Here is a 23,648-nt window from a genome sequence, read left to right on the forward strand (position 1 = left end):
TACTAGGTAATTTCAAACAGAAACTAAACAGACAGACAACAAGGAGAGGAAAATATCCAAACAACCATAAATGTAAATAGAAAACAAAGGGGATTACGAAAAGTGAAAGAGGTGAAAACTACAATTCACCATTTAATTATATTTAACTTGATAGTTATCTAATTTCCAGTAGGAACTCTGTTCCTAGCCTATGAAATTTGGCCAGGAAATCCAGCCTGGGTTGACATCAAAGAGACCAGCAAGAGTCTGGTGGATGGAGCAAGGAGGCTCAGGGGAGTGGGAGTGCGGAGGCTTCCTGGGAAGCAGAAGTGATAGAGCTGCTGGAACCAGGAGAAGGGGGTCTGGAAGGATGTTCCACAAGGCCAGCAGTGGATGAGTGCAGCTTCACAGGAATGAGATGGCAAAGAAAGAAGAGCCTTGCAGCAGGAGAAATTTGAAAATTATTCAGTTCACTGAGCTGAATGAGTGGATGTAAAAGTACCTACCAATTATAAACAGCTTTTGTGAATTCATGTTGATATCAACAGTCTGCTCCCTGCTCACCTGAGGCCCTCAGCATATGCTTGACTTTCATTCTGCTCAGTTCAGTTAAGTGCACGTGTAAAGTTAAACTCATTATCAAAGGCTTCCTGAACCAGGGGTTAAGATTTTGCTGAAGTGGGGAAGACAAAAGACAATATCAATGTATTGAGTGTTATCTGTTTTACAGTAGCATAACATAGCAATGGTCAAGCAGATTTTTCAGGCTGTTCCTGGGCTTGAGAATGCCTGGTTTCTTCCCTAAGCCAGGGAGGGCAAGTGCCAAGAGCCAGGAAGACTGGTAGGGGTGAAGGTGGTGGAAAGAGTAGATTCACTGCCAAACAGGCAGATCATCTCTGTCTTGGCCTCAGAGCTGGAATGGTGGTACAGCAATCATTGCTGTGGCACAGCTTACCCACTGGGTGTGTGAGGTGCTAGAAGGCTGGCATTTGTCCTGGATCGTCGTACTGACTGTGGCTCCTGGGGCTGTTGCTGTCCTCCCTTGTTTTCTCTTCTGATAGACCAGTCTGAGGCTTTAATACCTGTGAAGAAAGTTGTGATCAGTGGATGAGGTGCTGGACACTGAGACAACTTTGGGCAGAAAAAGGGTGAGAAGGCACCACGCTGTGCTGCCGCGGCAGCTGGGGAAGTTTTCCCCCAAGTATAGGCAGACTGATGACACTTGCACCAGTCACAGTTGCTTTAAGGCCAGCTCTGGCTAAATCTCATCCTGCTCTCATCCCCTTCTCTTATCAGTCCTGCTATGTCACCTCCTGATTCTGTAAGTGACTGGTTCCTCCATGAGCAGTTCAAGACTAAAACACAATCTGATGATGCTCAGAGGTCCCGTGCCAGCTCCCAATTATTGTGCTTTTTAGTGAATCCAGTGTAAACAATAACAACAACAACAGAAAATACTATGGAAGAGAACAGGCTAACACCTACTACTAAAAAGATTGCGAATGGGGGTGTTTCTTCTTCTCACTTCATGTGCTAATGATGTGAGACACAGAAAAAACTCAGAAAGCAGAGTGTTTGTTAACTGACTGTGCAAGAAAGCGTCAAGTGTTTGCACAATGAATCAGAAGGAGTGTCGTGTAATGGGGGTTTAGTAGCAGGTAATGAGTGATATATTTTGAGCTGCTGAGAGCGCACAGTGCCGTGTCTGCGGTGCGGTGGCAGCCAGGCAGAGTGCACCATTCCCCACCCAGATCCGCAGCAGACAGCCGGGAACAGACTCCGGTCCCGCTCGCAGACAAATCTGCACCAGGTTTGAAAAATCACTCGGACTGGCCGAAGTAAAACCTTAACAAACACAACTGCCTTTTGAATCAAAGTCTGCAGGTTTGCAGTCCGCAGGCTGATGAGGGGCACAGGCAAAGATGGCTTGTAGGGGGCTGGGTGCCTTGGGTATGCCCTTAGTTTCAGAGATGAGGAGAAAGCAGTGAGGATCAGCACCAGCCCTTTGGACAACAGGCAACTCAGCGGAGAATGTCCTATCAAGATGAATATGGCTCATTCAAGAATTAACTCTCTACTCATCTTCTACCTCAGTTTTTTGCTGCTCGTCCATTTAAAAAGTAAGATTTGCACTTTTTCTTATTGTTCTGACATGTCCTCTGGGTAGATGGTTAGACATGCACTCCTAGCAGGAAGCTTGTGTTGTCAGAAGGCTTTAAAAATTTGATGGAGATGCCAAAAAGATTTGGTCCGTGAAAGTTGTATGAACTCATTGTTTTGTAGCTTTCCCAATGCTTAAACTTTTTTTTTTTTTCCTAGAGGAGGAATGAAAGCATTTTGTTGCTTCACATATTGAATGTACAGCAATAAATTTTTCTGCTAAAACTGTACCTATAATTTAAAGTCTGCTTTTTGATACCACTCATGCAGTAAATCTAAACATTTCTGATTAAAATCTAGACTAATTTATCCTTTTCTAAAGCTGTTTATGTTATGTATTTTAGTAGTATTCCTTTATTATATATGCCTTTTTAATTACAGCCTCTACAGAAAGCAGTTATTAAACAACTGGGATATATTTGGTGTACTAAATATTTCCATTATGAAGGAGCATGAAAGTCCAACTATTTTTTTAGAGAAAATGTTCTCGGCAAACTTCCACACAAACAGAAGTGTGCAAAACAGTGGAAGTCACAATGGGTTTCCTTGATAATTGTGTCAGATGGTTGAGAGTAAATACAAGCCAAGGAGGCTAAATGGCCTCAGCTGGTGAGGCTGATATATGTGTATGAAAAGCAGTAGCTCTTGAACATGTTTAAAATGAAGATAGGCAGCCTGGGTGCCTGAGGAGGCCGTTTGATTTGTGTCTGTTGAATGTGAATAGCAATAACACAAAGCTTTGAGCAGCTGCCATTGAACAAGAAGACTTGGCATTAGTGTACAGTGTTGTGTAATCTGGGTCACCTTCTGTTGCTGCATCACTCAAATTGTTACTTGGACAGTTTACAGCCCAACAGAAATTAAAGACTAAAAAGCAAACAGATGCAGTTGGATCAACCAGCACAGGAAAAAAAAAATTAAAAAATCCCAGACTTGAAGATATAGGAAAAATACATTATATCATAGAAAGATTGTTATATTCTAGTAATTTTCTTTTTGGGGATGTACTAAGGTGAATCAGGGAAGCCAAAGTGCTCTTTATAAATTAACTCGCAACAGGACATATCCTGGGGGCAGGAGGGGAGAGAGACAGGATCTTCCACTTGCAAAAAGCAGTTTTTGAAGTCTGCATATTGTGGGATGAACAACTAGTAAGCCTCTAAGACAGAGTCTGCTATCCAAGTAAAAGAAAGTAATACGAATGCTGTTAGTAAAGAAAACTTCATTTATACATGAGGCAGGCAAATTAGAACAAAATGTAAAAACTGTGGGATACTTAAGCACTTAAAATTTTCAAAAGTAACATTAAAAACTTCATGCACATAGAAAGCATTGCTAGAATGTAAACAAGAAAAAAGTCCCCAAGAATCAGTTTAAGAAAATAAGATAAATACAAGTTTTGGCTTTCACCTTGGGTGAGCTCTGCTCAATGCAGAATGCCAAAGGAGAGAAAAGAAATTGTATGTCATTTTATGCCTTTTCCTTAGCCCAGTTAACTGGGATGACATCTCAGATGTGGCATGAGTTTTCTCTGGGCTACGGCCATATGGCCAGTCTCAAAGGAGAGGCTTTTCAGTCTTGGGGGTTTCTCTTTCTCGGGTAGTTTTGTGGCTGTTGTAAAATGTCGTGATACAAATTGATGTATCAGGATGGAGCAGCTACATCAGGAGCCAAAATCAGGCTCATATCTGTATCTATCAGTGCTCTGTATTTAATTATCTTGATAGCTATTTTCTCTTGAGAAAGTTTGTACACCATTTGAAACTGCCAACAATTTCTGTTAATAAAAACATAACGATGAACAGATAAGACAAAAACAGAAGCAGAAAAATTGACTACAATTACCTCCTTACTTAAAAATTAATGCTGAGAAAGACCAAGACAGAAAAGCTGAAGATAAAATGGAACAGAGGTGATTGCTGATATTTATAAAAGTTGTATCAGCCATTATATTTTTAAAATCAATTTACTGGACTTGTCTTCCCCCAAAGGATTCTAATATTAGAACCTGATAAAGACAGGACCTTCCTTATAGCTGTTTATTCTAAACAGCTTGGAAACTACATAGTATTTAGAAGCCATGAGCATTGTATGCAAGCATTCAATACAAGCTGGGTTTATACAGTGTTTTGTAAACATAATTTGTTTCTACAAATCATACCAAATTAACTACTCACAGAAAATTAATCTGGATGCATGCAGAGATGGTCAGCTCTGTATGAGGAAGGTCCATGAATCTTTATGTGCAACGGCTGTCAGGAAGCATGTCCAAAATCCAGAACAACATTGGTAACTAACTGCTGCCATACTATTGTCTAACAGGAATTGCAAGTATGAAACTGTGGGCAGAGAAATAGAGGAAGAGAAGTTATGATAAATATTTACACATCAGTTTGGGAAGTGATTGTCTGAAGTTAAGTTCACAATCTTTTAATTCAGCATTCAACTACTGATAATTTTTTTTTTCCATTTTTTAACAAGTTTTACAATAATTATCTATCACTACCGTGGAGTTGTCTTTCTTTTAGCAAAAATTCAGTAAAATAATATTTTAAGGTCAAAACAATTGCCCAGATAAGTTGTGGATTCCCCAAACCTAGAAGTGTTCAAGGCCTGGTCTAGCAGAAGGTGTCCCTGCCCACAGCAGGGGGTTGGAACTAGATGATTTCTAAGGTCCCTTCCAACCCAAACCATACTATGATTCCATTTTTCTCCATTTTAGTGATTTCATGACCTTTCAGCAGAGCTGAAAAAAATTATTATTTACTTTGTAATAGTTTCCCCAAGTGTTCATAAATTAAGAATAGAATCTCGTTTGTGATTGCTGTTAGTGTGGGCAAAATACCTGAGCTTTACTTTCAGCCTTTTTCCACCCCTCTGAGGTGCTGGCACTGTGCAACTTTCCCCCGTAAACAAGAACTCTTAATTTCCCGCAACTATTCCCATTTACTCACGAAACTTCTAATTACTCCTTAATTACTGTGTCAAGAATAAAGCTCTGCTTATAAAGAGATTTTGCTCATACTGCTCATGCCTCAGATGATGCAAGTAGCTTTCCAGCAAAGTACTGTTAGGATGCACGTTTGATGAGTTCATAGCCCATTCAGTTCTTCAGCAGCTCCTCATTAGCCCGTAGTGGAGCCTGTCAGAGCAGCGCTCAGCAAAGTCTGAGCACAGGCACCAGAAGCCCTGCAGCTCTCCCTCTCTCCTGCTGTCATATTTTGCATCTGTAGCACAGCAAAAAATGAAATATCTTTCATATGTTTGCCATCATCTTCAGTGAGTTAAAAAGCAACGGCTTCTAGACCCAATTATAAGGGTGCTGGGTTGTTTGTTTGTTTGTTTGTTCCTTTTTATTTATATATTATATCACGGATAACATTTCCATCTCTGGAATGAAATGAAATCTTAAGAATGAAAAGCAGTAAGCCTGTAACTTTTAAAAAAGGAAGTAGCTTCTACAAGATGGATCCATTTGTGTGAAAGGGACATTAAGGACATCCCAACCACACCTGTATTTGAGCCTTTAAATTCAAATTCTTACAAGGCATCCTTAGGGCGCTCCACCTGCCATTCCAATAGCAGAGCAAGAATGCCGGGTTACAGACCACCTCTCTGCTGTGTGCTCTGTCCAGTGGGAACTGTCAACATTGGGAACCTCTGGAGGTTAAACATTTCCCCACGTGCTGTTTAGTGATTCAGAAACTGCAATGCAAGAAATCAGCATATTTGAAAATTTAGCCCTCAAATTACATTGGTTTTGACAATGCAGGATAAGCCACTGAATGATGTATTCACAGAAAGGGAATTCTGCAGCAAGGGCACTGATCAGTCTCTGTAAACAGGTGTTGTTTGTGACTAACGACCTATTAGGAAAGAGTCTCATGGGAAAGAAAGGAGGGTTGTGCAAAAGTGTTTTATCATTCATGCTCAACCAGCAGCACAGACCTCACACAGATCTTGAAACCCTGATATATTATGCAGTATCCATGATAGTGCACTGGAGAAACCAATGATGGAATGTTAAAGCATGTCATACAAGCAGAGGATATGAACCTAATGTTTTATTATATACATAAACCTTTCAAAGGTGTCTCCACACAAAGTTTACTTCTATATCTATCTATCTAGCCACAGCTTTTTTCCCCTGTATTACTTTTGATAAACTCAAAGCACCTAGGGAGTCCTTTCCCTGTGCTAATCTCTAAACCTTTTCCTCTCTGCAAGAGGAAATTTGGAAAAAACCCCCAGTGCTGTTTAGAGAATGCTCAGATTTTTATGGCCAAATTGGGTACTTCCCTACTGAAAAGCTATAGGGAAAGGCAAATATTTTGCTGTAATGTGCTGACAGTAAAATGACATGTAAGACACGGGAGAGTAATCAACCTACTATTCAGTGCTGGCTATATCCAGTTTTGAGTGCTGCTGTGAGCAAGAGAGAGGCAATTAGGGAAAAGCTGGAAAGGGACAGCAAAAATAGGAAGACATTAGAAAGATGTGCCCTATGAGAAAGGGTCACAGGAAAAGGAGCCTGAGGGAAGACATGATTACAGTTTTACCTACACAAAAGAAAATGGCAATCAAGGATGGCAATGAGATCAGTGGCTCCCTGTGACCTCTGGATGGGCAGGCTGTGTAAAATAATAGATTCTACATGCATCAGGAAAAATTTGAGTGAACTTTCCCAACTGAAGGATGATCTATATCAGAACTTTTTAATGAATGGGTTAGACAAATATCTGCCAGAGATTGTCTAGACTGCTGTTTCACAGCTGCTGCTACACAGATAAAGGGCAGTTAGCACCACCTCGGGGTGATCTGTGAAGACCTCAGGTGACAGAGTCCCAGAGAAGCACAGCTCCCTCCTTGCCCAAAGGGCTGTGGTGGCACTGAGGCTCCAGGGCAGCTCAGGAACAGCTCTTGGGCTGAGATAGCAGATGGTTCCCTTCCCTTCTGCACCACAACAGGGGATTATCTGCTGTTCAAAACAAAGGCAGCCCTGAACTCAGCCCCGTGTGTTGCATTAGCCACAAAATTGTTGCCTTAATTTCAAATGAGAATATAGTTTACTCTCATTCTTTGAGACATCAAGTGCCTACTCTTAATTGTTTGGTATCCTAGACTTTAAATAAGCACTTTGGCTATTGAAGGCACCCATTACTGCACCAAAACTAATAGCAGTATATTCCTAGGAAACTCTTAACTGGCATTTCTGGATACAGTGCAACAAATTAACATTGTATACGGAGTCTTCCTTCTGCTTCATCTAAGAGAAGTTTAATGTTTTATTTTCATTTCATTATTTTTAATTTTCACTTATTTATAAAGCATCAAGGTTTAAAAAATATACATATATATCCAGCCAGATACCAAGCAATAAAAGGATGTGTCTTAGTCCATGTTCCATAAGTCCTGATATACAGTGCATTCTCTCTAATAACTAAATTAGAGAAATAGCAACCTAAGTGCTTTTGATCCTGCCTGCAGGGGTTTGCAGCCAAAGACCTCTCAGGGATACTTCTATTTCTACTATTGGGTTTTTTTCCTATAATCACATCTCAGTATTAAGAAAATCTTTTAGACAATGCCTCAATCTCTAGGCAACCTCGAGTACTCCCCTTGTTCTTTGTGGTGGCCCAAAAAGAAAAAAGAGATCCTGATATTTACATTTTCTAAAGGAAACCTTAAACCTAACTGAGTCAGCTAAAGTCACAGACAGTAGGCAGCAAGGAAATAAATGTTACATATTATTTTCTAGCTTGGTATTACTGATTAATTTGCTGGTTTTAGAGACTGACATGTTTCATCATTCTCACTGTACATTTGTTTCCTCAGCCATTCCCAGTGCCTTATCTTATGAGAGCCCTCTCACACCAGCAAACAGCAAATAAAAGCCCTAACCCAGATAAACATAAGAATCTCATTGGGAAAAGGTTTTACTTTGTATTGATTATATTTTACTCACCCCTAAAATGGGTCAACAGGAATCTGCTTCCATCCTTTGACAAAGACTGCAGCTGACAAGGCCTCTCGGAGGGCAGGGACACGCACCACGCAGCTGCCACTGGAGCTCTGCAGGGCTCCTCCAGGCCCAGCAAAGTGTCCCTCTCCAGGCATCAACAAACCAAGGCTGCTGCAACTTCAGGGTTAGGGCAGCTTCTGCCTGCCTGGAATCTTATCAGCGGGGACAGAGATCAGAATATTTCAAGGGCTAAATATTTCTGTGGGTAGAAAAGGGGCATGGGCTGCTAACCCATTACATGCAGTGTCCCCACTCCAGCAGCTAAGGATCAGGGCACTTGCCTGGTGCATCATTCTGTGCTGGGATGTGCTGTGCCTGAATAATTGTGGCCTGGGTGGATGCTCAAGGGACAGGGGGAGAAATTCCTTAGTTCTTTTTATTGTTCTTGCTTGCCTGCCCAAGGCTGAGCGTACTGGCATCCTGTTCCCTTAAACCTTTCCTTGAATAATGAGACAGACAGAGCATCTTTCACTGCCTTAGTCAGGGGGTTTGCAGACAGGATGCATTCCTTCAGTGTGCCCTCAATCACAGTGACTGAGATCAAGGTTGTGAGTAAACAAACCTTTTTACCCCTACCTAAGCCATGGACACAATGGCCTGAAATTTCCTTTGCTGATGGTTTCTGAGAGGTGCAACTATGTTCCAACACTTGGGGACTACTAAAGTCTGACTGCCCTCTAAAGTAAAGCCCAGAAATTTAAATTCAGCTCTAATTCAGCTCTAATTCACATTCATACTGTTGGAGAAACTATAAAGGAAGCATGAGAGGCAGCATACATTGGTCACACTCTTCCTTTGACGGTTCCTGTTCTCCCTTGTTGGCGTTTCCAACAGGGACGATACTGAGGACTTCATTAGCTCTTTCTTCCACAAGGAGGGCCCTAGCTCTGAATTTGGCTGTGACACATTTCTTTCTTTCTTTGAATGCGAGCTAGAGGACTTCGAAAACAACATAATTTGACAGGAAGCCAAAGCCAGGACTTTACGATAGAGAGTCATCAGTCTGCAAGGATCCAAGCAACTGCAATTTAAGTAACCTGCACTGACAGATTACTCACAGCAGGGAATCCAAAACTCCCAGTGTAATAATCTGGCATTGAAAAGACATCTGTGTACAGCAGCAGGTTCAGACGTGTTTAGCTAAGCTTTGTGGCAATTTGTAGTACTTTAAAAGCAGCTGTGATACTGCTCCCAGTACAGCAAACCATCCATGGATCTGAACACAGTGAATTGTCCACGCAGCTGAAAGAAGAGGCTCTGTTATCAGTCAGCAGTATAACTCACCAACCTCCTAACAGCTGGAAAGAGAGCCTCTGAGAGTGTGTCTGAACTAATACATGTCGCCTTGCTGCTGCTTGGACATCAGCCACTTCTGTCACAGGAAGGGTGGAGCTGTGTAACCCCACACTGAATCCAGGCTCATGCTGAGAGCAGAGCCCATCGGATCAGGCACTGTGCTCTGCTGATACAGCTGAATGGCACCTGGATTAGAGCGGGTTCAAAGCATGCTACGAGGAGTTCTGTCTGCACCCATCTACCTGCGCCTTGTTATTTAAACAGGCATCTTTCTAGGGTGTCTCTCTTAAATGCAAACAGACAATGCAAAATATACCACAACAATCTGCTGGTGATCCCATTTTAAGGGGGTGGAAGGGAAAACTGGAGTTGAGAATTGCATACAGAGTTCTGGAAATGTTAACTGTGGGACACATGAGATGCAACTGAATTGGAATGGCTAAGATATAGCCATATGGTATGTAGTTCACCTTTGAGTCTGCTGAGTCCAGGGGGTGTAAGAAGGGCAAAAACACTACGATGTGACACAGTGTAAAGAAATCCTAATTGTACCTGCTCTTCTCCAGTAGCCCCTTACCTTCATTTGATAGCCTCATAAATAAGATACAGAGAGAGAAGGCACTAATCTAGTAGAATAAGCAAAAAGACAATGACAGTGAGAGACAAGCCAGAGAATGACACTGATATATCAGAGATTGCATCAGAACTACTCAATGGTGTGAAAATCTGTAAGGCCCTTGTATGCTTCTCTTTTTCCTGTTCAATCTTGAAAGCAGAAGTTAAAAGAGTGTCAAGCTCCACTTATTCCTACCTTAAAATGTAGGAAAATATGAAAAATTTGTTTGTGGAAGTGATAATCCAAGCCTCTTTGATCATTATCTGTATATATTTGGAACAATATATATCATGACAGCAGAATGCAAATAGGTGCCTCTGCAATGCAACTGCAAAAAGAAAATATCTGGCTAACATTTTGTAGGATTTGCCAATTCAGACTTCCTAGCTAAACCCATCCCTTTTCTCACATTGAACACAGCTGACATTTGTAATTCTTTATTCACTACTAATGGTACTGAACATTTTGCAAGCCTCAGTCCATGTAAAAACGCCCTCTGCTTGATGTAACAAGAACTATCTGTTCTGTTTTCTCTTGAGTACATCTTAAATGTCTGATTCAATTTAGTCTAACATTTACCCATTTTGGAGCTCATGGAAAAGTGCAAGAAGAGTAAAGGGACTAAAATCAATTGCCATTTTCACATTCAAAAGGCTCTTTCCATAGAACATTGGGTTTCCAGAAAAACAAATAGGCAACTCGGAACTTCCACCATTTTCCATGGTAGTGAAGTGACAAGACTGAGAAGTGTTCAGAGCAAAAATTTAATGGAATTGAAAAGGAAAAAGAAGGATTGGCACTGAATACCTTTGAAGGATCTGGATAAAAATCTTTCCAGCAAACAGGCTAACCAAATGATTGACAAGTGATGGAAAGGAGTAAGAAAGGAAGAAAATGCATCTCTCTGCACAGAGCAGAACAAAAACAGATCTACTTCTGCTAAATTACTTCTACTACAGCCTCAAAGCCACAAACTCTCTTCAGATCTTTCATTTTGTTTGGGGAATTGCCCACCAGCTCATAGATTCATCCAGAAATCTGTTCCCACAGATCTCTGTAAGCATTCTCACTGCCCAGTGACCATCTTACAGTGGCCCTGCTTATCCCTGACTAACATCTCTGAGCTGGCAATGGTTTTGCGGCAATAAGATATGCACATATTTTAGGAACCTCTACTGTTCCATAAGTAGCATTGAGAGGAATTCTTTTCAGTTTTATTTATTTTGGTTTAACTTCTAAGTCCACTCATTTCAGTGAAGATATTATTGTGCTTTGTCCAGCGAGGACCAGCATGACTTTCCTTATGAAACCAGGAAGTCAGTGGTTGTAATTGAGTGGTTTCTTTTCAAGATGGAGAACAATGCCTTTTGAGATATTTGAGATGCATCAGAAGTAGCACTAGGTTCTTAATCTTAAATTAAGACTTGGATTGGCTAGCAACAATTACTTTGTTTGTTATATCCCAGCTCTTAAATTAAACTTTGAGGGAACTGCATTTGCCATTACTACTAAAAGCAAATGGAAACTGTTATTATACTTTACAGGGATTTTTGCTTATCAGGCAAACAGCATCAGAAATGTATTTGCACTCTGAATTGCATCATTTCTTCTTTGGGCTAACATAGAAACATGTTCTGGAGGAAACTCACACAACTGCCTGCCAACACTATAGAATTGTGCTTCAGTTTCAGACCTGCTGTGTCCACATTTCTACAGACAGAGGAACCCTTCCCTTACTTTTATTACCGTAACTACAAATACCCAGACAGCTAAGGGACTGATGTTCCTGTCTTTTAAACCTGCACATCTTTTATGCCACAGCTCTGAATCAGCCTGAAGAATTCTGTGTCTTCATGGGTGACTGCTTCTTTTCTGACTTATGAGCACCAGCTCTTCCATTAACCACAGTCATGCGGTTACACATTCTTACAGTAAATCTGGCTTTCCAAAAATAAGACATTTATATTAAATCATTAGGAAAGTTCTGAGAAGTAGACACATCGTAGACAATAGGTGCTGAGCTTTCTGCTCTAATTGATGCAGTGGGCTGGACTACATGATCACCAGAAGTCCTTTCCAACCCTGTCTATTCCATGTTAAGAATTTTCACTTTAGATGAGCCCATTACTACAATGCTGATAAAGCAGTTGTTTCCTGGCGTGTATCAGAAGTGCTGTCCCACCAATTGTGGACCATTTCTTACCATTGAGTAATAAAAGGTCATTAGAGTTAGTGACAGCTGGTTAGTGACAGGAGAAAATGAGAATTGGAAAGTATGAGGAAAGAGACAGCAATGCATGTTTCAGACTACGTTTGGAAAAAAAAAAAAAAGAAAGAAAAAAGACAAAAAACCCCAGTTAGTAGATTCATTGAAAAAAAAGTCATCACTGTTACCACTCTACTGCAGACTTGGTGAGCATGTCTTTAGGACCCCCTGCAGAGGAGCAGGAATGTGAGCATGGCCCTGAATAAGACCCCATGCTCAGAAATGTATCCTGATATCAAGGATGAAAACAGTCTTAACACAGGGGAAACTCCTACGTGCAGAACAGAGCTTGAATGTTATAATGAATGTTCAGCGACCACAGGGACATCTGTAAAACTTGTCACTTGTCTTTAAAAAAGGTGTAGTGTTTTTAAGATCTTGACCTCAATGAGAGGTCCAGTGATTCAGCCTTTCATACCTCAGTCATGCCCTATTCCAGCTATTACATGCTTCATTTCTGTTAATCTTCTCTAATTAGTTCTGCTTCTCAAGTGAAGTCTCAGAATCAAACATATTTCTGCGCTAATACTTAGGGTTCTGCTTTCATGTTCAAGGTCAGTTCAGCATTTCACCTTGTAAAACTCATTTGTCCTCCTAGCACTTGCACTTGTACATTGAGTTTGAATTTAGACATCAGCTTAGACTCTCTCAAAGACATTTACTGACTTCAAAGTTATCATTAAAGGTGTGATCATGCCCAAAGCCAGCAGAGTCATGCAAGTATGGAGGAACAAGCTTCTTTTATCTTCTTCCTCTTCCTTGCAAATGTGCAGAGAAAATTTTTCCCATGAAAATAATTTCAGCTTTTGCCTTGTGAGGTATATTGCACGTTTTACAACACATAAGCAGATTGGGCCTCAGAGTCTGCAAGTAGGCAGCATTTCAGTTTTATAGGTGAGAAAGCCGTACTGAGAAGGGCAAGGTGAATACCGTGCTTGCAGTAGAGAGCTGTGAACACAATCCAAGAGATCTCCCTCTTCAAATCACTAAATTTAGATATTGTGTTTCTCACTTCATATGTTATACACACACACAAATATGTATATGTATGTATTAGGGGGAGGATTTACATACATTTTTCCAGAGTTTTGTTGAGCCTGAGAGATCTGTAACACAAAAAGCATCTCTTTTTTAAAGATAACATTACTAAGTGTTTCTTCATTCTTACAACAAATGTAGGCAGGTTTTGTATGTGTGATTTCCACTGCTAACTGTAAGGATTTCCCTGTGTTTATCACTTCTTTTATTTTCTAACTCTTAGCTGCCTGTTTTTAAGGGATCAAGTCACTGACTTGCCATCCTATAGACTTTCCTTTGTAAGGGTTAGTGAATTCAGTGATTACTAGAGGCACATGATGGCTGAGGTGTGAACAGTAATGGGAGGAGGCATCTGAGCCCCAGGCAAGAAACACGCTCTTCCCCAGCTGATGCTCGATTCAAAATGGCAGACTATTTTTCAGGTTAAAATGACTTAACTGGGTAAGGGGAAAAAATACCTAAAGCAAAACATAGCTTAGACTACAATCAATTTAAACAGCTTTCTTCAAGCACCGTGCTCCAGGTATGGATAAAATTTGCAGTTCATCTAAAAGAGTCACCCAGATCTGATGCTTTTATATTTAATGCTGTCATGAATTGCAAATAGGTATAACACAGGAATAAGATAATGACAGAATAGCAAGAATTTTTATGTTCAGTTATTTCATATGCAACAAGTAAGAAAATCTAACTATTCAACCAACTTCCTTAAAATTAATAATATGTAAATTAAATATATAGAAAATACTTAGACTTCTCAATTTCAAATAATTAACACTTAATTCTTATATCTGAAAATACTACCTCTGAAATATTTTTAGAATTTTATGTTATGTTATTCCCCAGAAATTGTTTAGGAGTTCATTTTTCTTAAACCCCTTCAGTGGGATTCATAAAGTAATTTAAAAATCATTGACAATAAGGTATTTATTTCAAGAACTTCAATTATATTGACTAATGGCCATCTAGACCATCTTATTATCCTGATGTTCAAGAACAGCACAGAAAAGTTAGAAACCCCTTCATTATCCCCACCTCTAAGGCTGAGGAGGAAAGCACAGCACATACACAAAGACCAAATTCACAGATTTCCTGCAAGACCAGTGCTACTTTTTAAACCCTAACAATTCTTCTAAAGGTGAGTAGCACCTCACCCTGTGTGAGCCTTAAGTAGAGATGGTGTAGAGAAAGCCCACATCCAAGTTGTGCCTCTGTCCTTTATTTGCCAGTGCCAAATTGTCACCTTTCTAAGGACCTGGTAGCAGAACACTCAGCACCTTGCACTGCTGAGCTCTGGACAACATCAAATCACACTTCAGACCAATCCCACCATCAGTGGACCACAAGCAGAGGTCTTGTCTCATGACATCTAATAAAAAGTGTCTTGGAATTACATCAAGCGGGAAAACCCTTCACCCTCCTATAGGTAGGCAGTGCAATACCTTTCCATACTAAGGTGTGCTTCTTAGAAAGAGGTAATTTTTTTTTTTTAATCCCTATTCTTTGACTTTTTCAAAAAGTGTGCTTGTTACCACTTAATATGCCAGAAGATGAAATCAGAATGGTGACCTGTTAATGGGGAATTAAGGACAGGAGCATCACCTAGGAGAAGATATGGGACAAAAGTTAGGAACAAAATACATCCTTGCAAATTGCTCTTTTAAGTTCTTCTTTAACTCCAAGTTGTCATCCAGACTTGTTCATAGTGCAGTAACTTAATTACCTACGCTTTATTCTCTCTCTCTTGCTCAGTGCATGGTGACGATGGTTTTATCACTGAAATATTTTCTCTACAGAGCACTCTGAGTACTGACAGCTCTTTTCTCTTTACCTCCTTCACACTGTCACCCTTCTACATTTGCCTTGACACTGTCTTCACATTGTCTTGACATTGTTCTGACAGTTGTGAAAACTCAATCACTGCAGCAAACAGCCATGACAATGTGGAGAACAAAAACGAAAAGTGTTATGAAAATTGCTGAGGAACTCCTGAAGAATTACAGACCAGTGAAAACAATATCTTGCTTTTTCAAAACCATATTCCTATTGAGTTATTAATAAAAACTGCTTTAAAAAAGCCTTCAGCCAAGGCTGGCAAAAGCCATCTCAGAGAAGACAGCTGACGGTTACAGATTCTGTTCCTGAAATTCAGATGTTCCTAAATGAAAATCCCTCTTACTGCTGTGAGTTCAGGCACATTACAAGAACTACTTCAACCCATCTCCTGGCGAGCAGAGCATGCTGATTAATGTGAAATGCTGACTGCTGGAACTCTCCAGCTACACTTTCTCCTAAGAATGCGATTCAAACTGGGATCCCTTTGGAGGGGAACCAGGAAAGAAAGGTAGCCAAAGAAAGAAGAAATCGGGTTAGCTGGGGCTTTAGATCCCCTTGCTAATAATAAAATGAAGTTTTGTTTTTTTGGCTCACAACTTAGAAGAGAGGAGCCTGGAAAAAAAGCATCTCTCTCTTGCAATCAGTCTAACAAATGCCAAGTGCTGTAGTAACAGGTGAAAATGCCAGCATAAGTAGGATAAGTTTAGTAACTGTTTCTGTGGTTGAATTAAACTTTCGAGCAACTTCTTAACTGTTGTGGATAGTATGGGCATGCCGGAGTGCTGTTTACAAAGCTCTTTAGGAAAACAATATGCTTCCATTTATCCAGAGAGAAAATTAAGGTTTAAAAGCTTCTGCTTGAATTCACTTGATGAAGCATGGGCTGAATACTATTAAGAAAAACGGCACAAAAGAGAGGTCTCTGCATAAGTGCAGCCACTTTTAAACTATAGACGATTACATTTATTCTAAATGCTATACTGGATGGTGATACTCCAACTGCTCTGGCAAGCTGAATGACAAATATTTTGGTGCTTCCTTCCTGCGCTGTTATGTCTACAAGCATCTTTTATTATTAATGGAATAATATTCCCAATACCAAGGTGTATTGAAAAGGCATCCCAGCTGAACCCCTAATTAAGTATGATATTTTGTTCCTTTTAAATGAGACGCTGTTTGAGGAGTACAGTAATGGTGCCTTGTTCTGTTCAAGGTATCTATAATTAATAATCCCAATGATCAAAGGAAATGTAATCCTAAGAGAAAATGGCTTTTGAGGATCTCTAGGTATTAAATACTAAGAACTGCTTTTCAATCTGTTCTGCAGTCTCTCAGCACACTGTGTTGCGTGATGCCCTTTGGGATCATAAAACAAGCCCCATCATAGAGCTCTCTGCAAAAACTGCTCCCAGCAAAATAGTCACTAGATATTTATCACGTATTCACTACTGCTGTAAAATCTTTCTTAAATTTTTTTTCCTGGACAGACCTTTACTGTCACACAGATCTCATTTATTTATTTAGCAGCAGGGCAGGATGCTGCCCTGTGATGTGCTCTGCACTGATAAGTCTGAACTGGTATTGTGAGGAAGGTCCCTTTCCCCCCAGAAAGTATATTCCTTCTGTTTTTTCATCATTGTATGGAATCAAAGTTTCTTCAGATGGAGTAAGCGTCCTAATGTCAAGCTATGGAGGCTTTAGTTCTCTCCTCCTTCTTACTAATCTTATTTTCCACTCCCCAGCCACTACACCACCACCATCCCGAGCTCTCCCTGTGTATTAAGAGCAGATTTGTGTGACACGAAACTCCACTGTCACTGTAACAGGGATGGCTAAATCTTTTATCCAGGAGAATAGCAGGCCAGAACCTCATTATTGTCCTCTGGATCATTCTCTGGAGTGTGAGCACTTCAGCACAGCTCTGGAGGCATCTGTGTTACTCTGTGGAGCTGGTGGCATGAGTGACATTGTGTCCTGGGGCTACAATTACTGCAGGCTCACTTACCAGCCACACAAAGTTACTGTAACTTCCCATCACTGCCCTGTAAATCCAAGTCTGCTACGAATCAGGCCTCAGAGGAAGGAAAGAAGAAGGCAGGGAAAAAAAATCTAAGGCAGGGAAGTGAGAACTAGGAAGGGGAGACACAAGGAGTCAGACTTACCTCTTACATACATTAAATAAACAGAGGAAATAAAGGTTACTATTAATGGAGAAATAAAATTTAAAAAAAAATCAAGAAATTACATTTTTATCCTGATTGCTACTGGTTGGTTTTTATTTATTCATGGTTTTAAATTTTGTATCATTTCACTGGCAAAAGTCATACCTCTTCACTTATAGCAGATATTTAATGCCCTAGTGGCACGTGTTTTTGTTATAAAACATGCCATCCCATTAAGCTTTAACAATTTGGCTTTTAGTGACATTCCTCTAATATGAAAGGCTTATTTCTTAGTATGTTCCCCAAGAAAGGCTCCTGGGCATATCCTGATGCTGGTGAATATTCTGGTTTTGTTTTACTTCTGCAATGAAAAATCTTACTAAGGTTTAAATGAAAAGCATTCTTAATTAGAGAGTGGGTTTTCAATACCTACTCTTACTCTTCCTTTGGGTCAGTCACTCCTCTTGTGTGTTTCTAAGCTTAATCTGAAAATAAAATGTTGTAAAACCATGGAATAAATTCCCTCTTCCTCTGTTACAAGTCGGTAGATTTTTTAGGATGCTACAGTGCAGTTTGCAGGTCAGGAGAGCTACCCCAGGCATTGTGTCAGAGCCATGACTATGTTCACTGTTCACGGTTCAATGTTCAAAGACTGGCCCTCTGCAAAAGTTCTCATTACAGTCTCCTTCTGTTGGGCCTGTGATTGATTTTTATCTGTACCAAGTCAGGGAGGGCAACTTGTGCAGATCATGATGACATCACTGCTCTTCTCCAATCTCAGTGTTATGATCCTGGCCCTGCTTGGAGCTGCCCTCAGCACAGGAGCTCAGCGGGACAGCAGACGGAAACTTGGGCTGTGTCAGTTCCCTGCTAGACTCCAGCCTGTCCCAAAACAGAGGAGCTGCGACTTTTCCCAAGCAGTCTTTAAATCCCAATTGTTAATTAGTTCATGCAGAGCTAATTGTAGATGATTACTATTGAAAATAACTTAGTCCATAACAGAAAGGGCTGGAATGTGAACTCTTCTACAAAGGTCATGCTGGAAAAGCATGGCCTTGCTTCCTCTGTATTTACTGCCCATTGTAGCCACACTGAAGTTTCCTTCAGGGTCCTGTGGCATTTAAATCACAGTGCACCACATTTCCAGCTACATAATGCTAATCTACCACAGAGCTAATTACTTTTTTTAAGTCTGGGGAGACAGGAGAAGCAGCATCATGGTTTTGATATGAGAGTACTGTTACATAGTATGAAACTGAAATTCTGTAAGGAAAGGACTGTGCATTCAGCAAGTCTGGAGGGACAACATGCACTCTGGTGGCTATGGATATCAGCGTGTTCCTAGTCTAAAGCTGGAGGTGATCTTGATGTTCTGCTGCATTTTGATGGCTTCAGCAACATTTAGTTCTAAGCTGTGTTACTGAGAACCTACTGAAGGCAATCTCAACATCTGCATACACCAGAACATAACTTTGCACCCAGAGACTTTAAAACAGTTGCCCCATGTTACAGGTTGGTATAATGCATTTCTAACAATTAGGTCTTTAGGCTTATCCAACTCTGACTCACAGAAAGAAAGTGCTGCAGACATTTGAGGCTATGCTTTAAAATCACAGCACCTTTATGTGCTACTGTTTATCAGAATCACTGCTTTATGCTGGTTTTATATTAAGAAAAGGAAAGAAGTAATGAAGTGGAAAGGAGAACCACAGACAAAGGAGGCTGAAGAGGATGCCTTCTAATGGCTTTCAAAGGCAAACAACATATGGGCACAGAATTTGGACATGAAGTCAATTTTCTACTCAGTTTTTAGCTCCTCTACTCCAGGGATTTTTGGCAGCATTTCTGACTGGTTTTTCTCTCCTGTGTTAGTAGCTGAGCACAGTGGTACCACAGCTGCCTGCATGTTCTCTCAGTGCTGCAAGTCAGCAGTAGCTGGTCTGCATGAGGGCAGCATGCCCCAGCTCAGCCAAACTCAGCTTTTTGCTGAGGCTGAATTCAGCAGGAGCCAGGAGCTCAAGGGGAGTTGGAAGCCTCTGTCTTACACAAAAGCAAAGTGCCTTAAACTCTTTCCAGACTCCAGAGAAGCTGGAGAACTTGAGTCTCTCAAGAGGAGATTTGTCCTCTCCAAGAGAAAACAGATCCTTTGCTCCCTATTTTCTACTATTTGGAATTCACACAGAACCAGGAGCAACTAGATTTCACCCAAACTCACAAACTGACAGTTTTATGCTCTGTTACACCCTCTGCATTCCTGAAAATCCCCTCACTGATGCAGAGAAGGAGACCAGGTGAACATTTTAGCCTTCCTCCTTAGCATAGTTGCGAATAAAGACAGTATCTTCCCAACTGCAGCAGAAATCAGTTTCTACATCAGTATCCACATTATTTACTGTGATGGATATCAGCTGCCTTGTGGCCTGATCAGCTACTGTCCTGTATCTTATACAAACAAAAATATCTGTGTATAGTAAAAGCACAATGATCACTATGCACTACTGACTTAGACTGGAGTGCTGTAGTGCTAAACATAGAGGTAAAAAGCACTGCAACAACTCTTTCACTCACATTAGAAACCAGTGTATTTGCATTGCTAGTAGCACTGCACCTTGATGTCCAACCAAATATCATCCAAATGAAATCTATAGGAGCTCTGTTGAACTCCTTGGTCTGGTCTTCCTCCAGTTCCCACCACAGACACTAGGATATAATGCAAAATAAACTTAGAACCAAAGGATACTTACTTTTAGAAGTAAAGAACCCGTTTACCTAATTTTTGAGATGTTTGTTTTGTTTATTTGGGACAGCCAGTCCCATTGCTGTGGTGCTTAGTGCAGTCAGTATGTGCAGCTGTAAAGACTGGCACTGTAAGTACTGCTGATGCTGCTGCAGTGCTTGTGGGGTAAGAAGTCTGGGATGGCACAAAGGTTAAAAGAGAGAGAAGGACAATGACAGCCAGCAGTAACAGCCTTCATTCTGGGGGAGCAGCACCAAATCACTGTGGTCTTGCGAAAAAGTTTGGGGAATTGTGCAATGAAGGCACTGATTTAATAACCAGTTCTTGTTATTTCAAATAAAAATAGCTTTAATATTGAAGTGTTGCCTAAGGAGCAGTTTAAAATTTTAATGCTATTCAGTTGTTACTCTTACACTAATAACTCATACTTTTGCTTCAGAAATTAAGTTCTTAATTTACTTTCCTTGGTTTTGCTGATAAAAATGCGCTTACAGAAAAATTTGGCTTTTTTTATAGAAATGGAGTATTTGTGTAACTGCCCTTTTTTTTTTTTTTTCTGCCTGTGTGCAGTGGTGGTTACTATGGTAATAACTATGATTCAAGAGTTAAAGCCTGAAAGTGGTTTCTATAACAACATGCTGGGATGTTTTGGACACACAATTGAAGTTAAAGATTCAGGATTAACTCTTTATGACCACAGTATTTGTAGACACAACAACAAGTGCTGGCTTGTTTGGCAAAAGTTTGTTCATCCCTTCCCAAGGTATGCTTTTCCATTGAGCAGATTGACTAACAATAATTCCAGCTGTGGACAGAACAGGTCAGGTCCTATGGCTGGCGCTTTTCTCACAGGTGAAGCTTGCAGAGGACAAATGGCACCACAGGAGCTACAAGCTACTCATTACATTAAATAATAAGGATGGTAATACAAATGTAATGGGAGATGGGAAGGGATAAAATAGTGTTAGTGCAATATTTAGAAAGTTTGAGACTTTAGGCTGGAAATCAAAACTGTGAGCAAAAACTGAAGAGATCTATTCACAGAGAATCTCCACAGAAAAGCTATTTTCAGGGCTAAGATAGCCCCTTACCTGGCTCGTTTTTTTTTCCAGAACAGCATGGTTTCCTGTCCTTTCTTTCCTCATCTGCCAAATGCTGATCCATGAGTGGCACCTCTGCCTTTCAGTCCATGGTAAAGGTACCCGATCCCGATCTCTGTCACTGATGATTATGCATCTGTGTTCATCTCGTCCTTAGTTCTTCAAGAGATTGAGTATATATCTGCACACCCACAAATTTCTGAGGCTATCTTTGCAGGGAAGTTATTCTCATAGTGATGAACTGTATTTTTTGTGTCACGGTGCACTGCAGATAAATGGAGAAATGCTTAGTTACACCAAAGCCACGCACTCTTCAATGCAGCACTAAATGCCTTGGGCAATATTTTAATATTTCCAGTTAAATGATAATTATTTCAAGATCTCAGTAAAGTCACAGAGCTTGATATTTCAGTGACTCAGATTCGCACACTTGTTTTAAAATCCCAAGGGCAATTTTCAAACAAGTAATGAATACAAGCACTGAAGGTTCTTGTTTCTAACTCCAGACACTGGGCTATCTAAACCCTTGCTACTGTCATGTTATCCCATGACTTTTTTAGTGAGCTTATTTGATCACAATGTAAGCCTTCAGCTGTGAACAAATGCTGTATGCTGGTTTTGATTCAACAGAATACAGATTGAAGTAATAGCACTAAGCAATGGTTGCTTCATTCATCACAACGAAATTGTTATCTTTCTAGTGGCTGAGCACAACCAAGATATCAATTATATAAGCCATCCTAGCAAATTAAAACAAAAAAAACTTCCTAAAACCCAAACACACAAACCCCCAACACATAACACATATTTTACTCTGAACTGCTCTATCTGCACTAGCAGGTGTAGCTTCCTACTTTTAATTCAAATGTGTGAAGTAATAACTCTTTGTTAAAGAAAAAAGAACTCATCAAAGCACAGTAAAATCATCAATGAGGATGACTATGTGGGTTATCAAGGAGTCTCTATCTTATCATAGATTTTTTTTCCCCCTAGAAAATAGACTGGCTCTGCTAAGAAGGTCAGAAAATCTCGGTAGCATATGTAAAAGATTGCAAAGCTGCAAGTGTTGAAAGCTTCTGTGAAGCTTAGAGTCCTCCTTCAGGGGCAGAAGGCACATTTGAAGAACAGCATTGCAAATTACAAGCAGCCTCCAGGCACGATGAGATGATTAGCAAAGTGCAGGCATGGCCACAGCCAAGTGAACTCTGGTTCATAACAACGTGATTAGCAGTGATTGAAACTTAATTTCAAATGCTGCTGCTGATTATGATATTTCAGCAACTCGCAGGAAGAGTCGTGTCCCAAAAGAATAAGTCTTTGCTGAAAGACATTTCTGACACAAAGAGCCCAGCACAGTTTGATAGGTTTTGTTTGGAGGCTTTGAGTGGCTGTGATTGCTAATCTGATTCTCAGAATTAGGGATTATCAATTCACTTTAGATTTGATGTAATTAAGTTAGAAGGATATTCTGAAAAGTAGACATGAATTCTGTCTACTGATGAAGTCTCTGATTCAAAGAGGATCTAGAAAAGAAACTCTCAAAATTTTCAGCGAAGATATACAGATGAGCTCTTCTAAATTACCTGTTTTACTGAGGAAGAAGTTTCCTTGCCAGGCATCAGATGATTTGTGCCAAAATGCTTTTGCCATTTCAAAATCCCTACCCTGTTTATGTTAACTTTCCCACTAATTTAATTTTTCCCTTCTATCCTCAGTTTCTTGAATTTCTATCATAAAAATTGTTTTGTATCACTACACTGGTTTCTGATCGTTCAGAAGTCTTTGCCAGTCAAAATCATGTGTTTTTAGTGCTGATTAGCTATATAAGCTCAATTATTAATACACTAACAAGATTGCTTCAATGAATTTAAATAATCTTTTCCTAGAGGGAAAAAAATGCTGTCTTTTTCTTGGCATTTCTTATATTTAGTCGTTCGTGCCAGTTCTTGTAAAAGCTGCAGGTATTGCCCTGTTTCTGGTAGTACGGGTGATGTGCCAGTAGATGGCAAGCTTTACTGCAGACAATTTCACTGCCAAGCCTCTCATCTGCATCACAAGGATTTAACCATGGGGCAAAATGCTTGGCACTAAATCCTCTCATAATTATATTAATGTACCAGTGTTTATAAAGAGACTGATAATTACCTCAAGTGTCAGTCAGTGTAAATTCAAAGCGATCAGCATTTTGTTTCCATTTTTCTAATGTTACGTACAAGTTTTAAGACTCTGTCAGAACCAGTCACCACTGAAGTGACCTTAATTGCTTAAGAATGAAATCAACTCCTCTGCATACCCAAGATGGAGCATGAGGTCCTTCCTGGTCCTGCTGCAACCTTGCCAAAAATCAAGCTCCCCAAAACACTGAAATATTTCTGACCCTTTGAAGCTCTTTCTGCAAGTGGAGTAAAGAATATTCTTTAGGCCTCCACTTAAACT

General features: G+C 40.2%; 1 protein-coding gene across 2 annotated transcripts in view; it reads left to right on the forward strand.

Annotated features, from left to right (window-relative positions):
• The first annotated feature begins 1,689 nt into the window (after positions 1–1,689).
• Positions 1,690–23,648, forward strand: part of CRB1 (crumbs cell polarity complex component 1) — a 96,301-nt gene continuing 74,342 nt past the window's right edge. For both annotated transcript variants that reach the window (XM_027880381.1, XM_027880382.1), the window contains exon 1: positions 1,690–2,099. In XM_027880381.1, coding sequence (XP_027736182.1) covers positions 2,024–2,099 — 76 coding nt within the window. In that variant the 5' untranslated portion in view covers positions 1,690–2,023. The remainder of the gene's footprint in view (positions 2,100–23,648) is intronic.

Source organism: Empidonax traillii, unplaced genomic scaffold (assembly GCF_003031625.1).
Source record: "Empidonax traillii isolate 1590-97213 ecotype Southwest subspecies unplaced genomic scaffold, ASM303162v1 scaffold69:size3087049, whole genome shotgun sequence".
In the NCBI taxonomy this organism is placed as follows: Eukaryota; Metazoa; Chordata; class Aves; order Passeriformes; family Tyrannidae; genus Empidonax; species Empidonax traillii.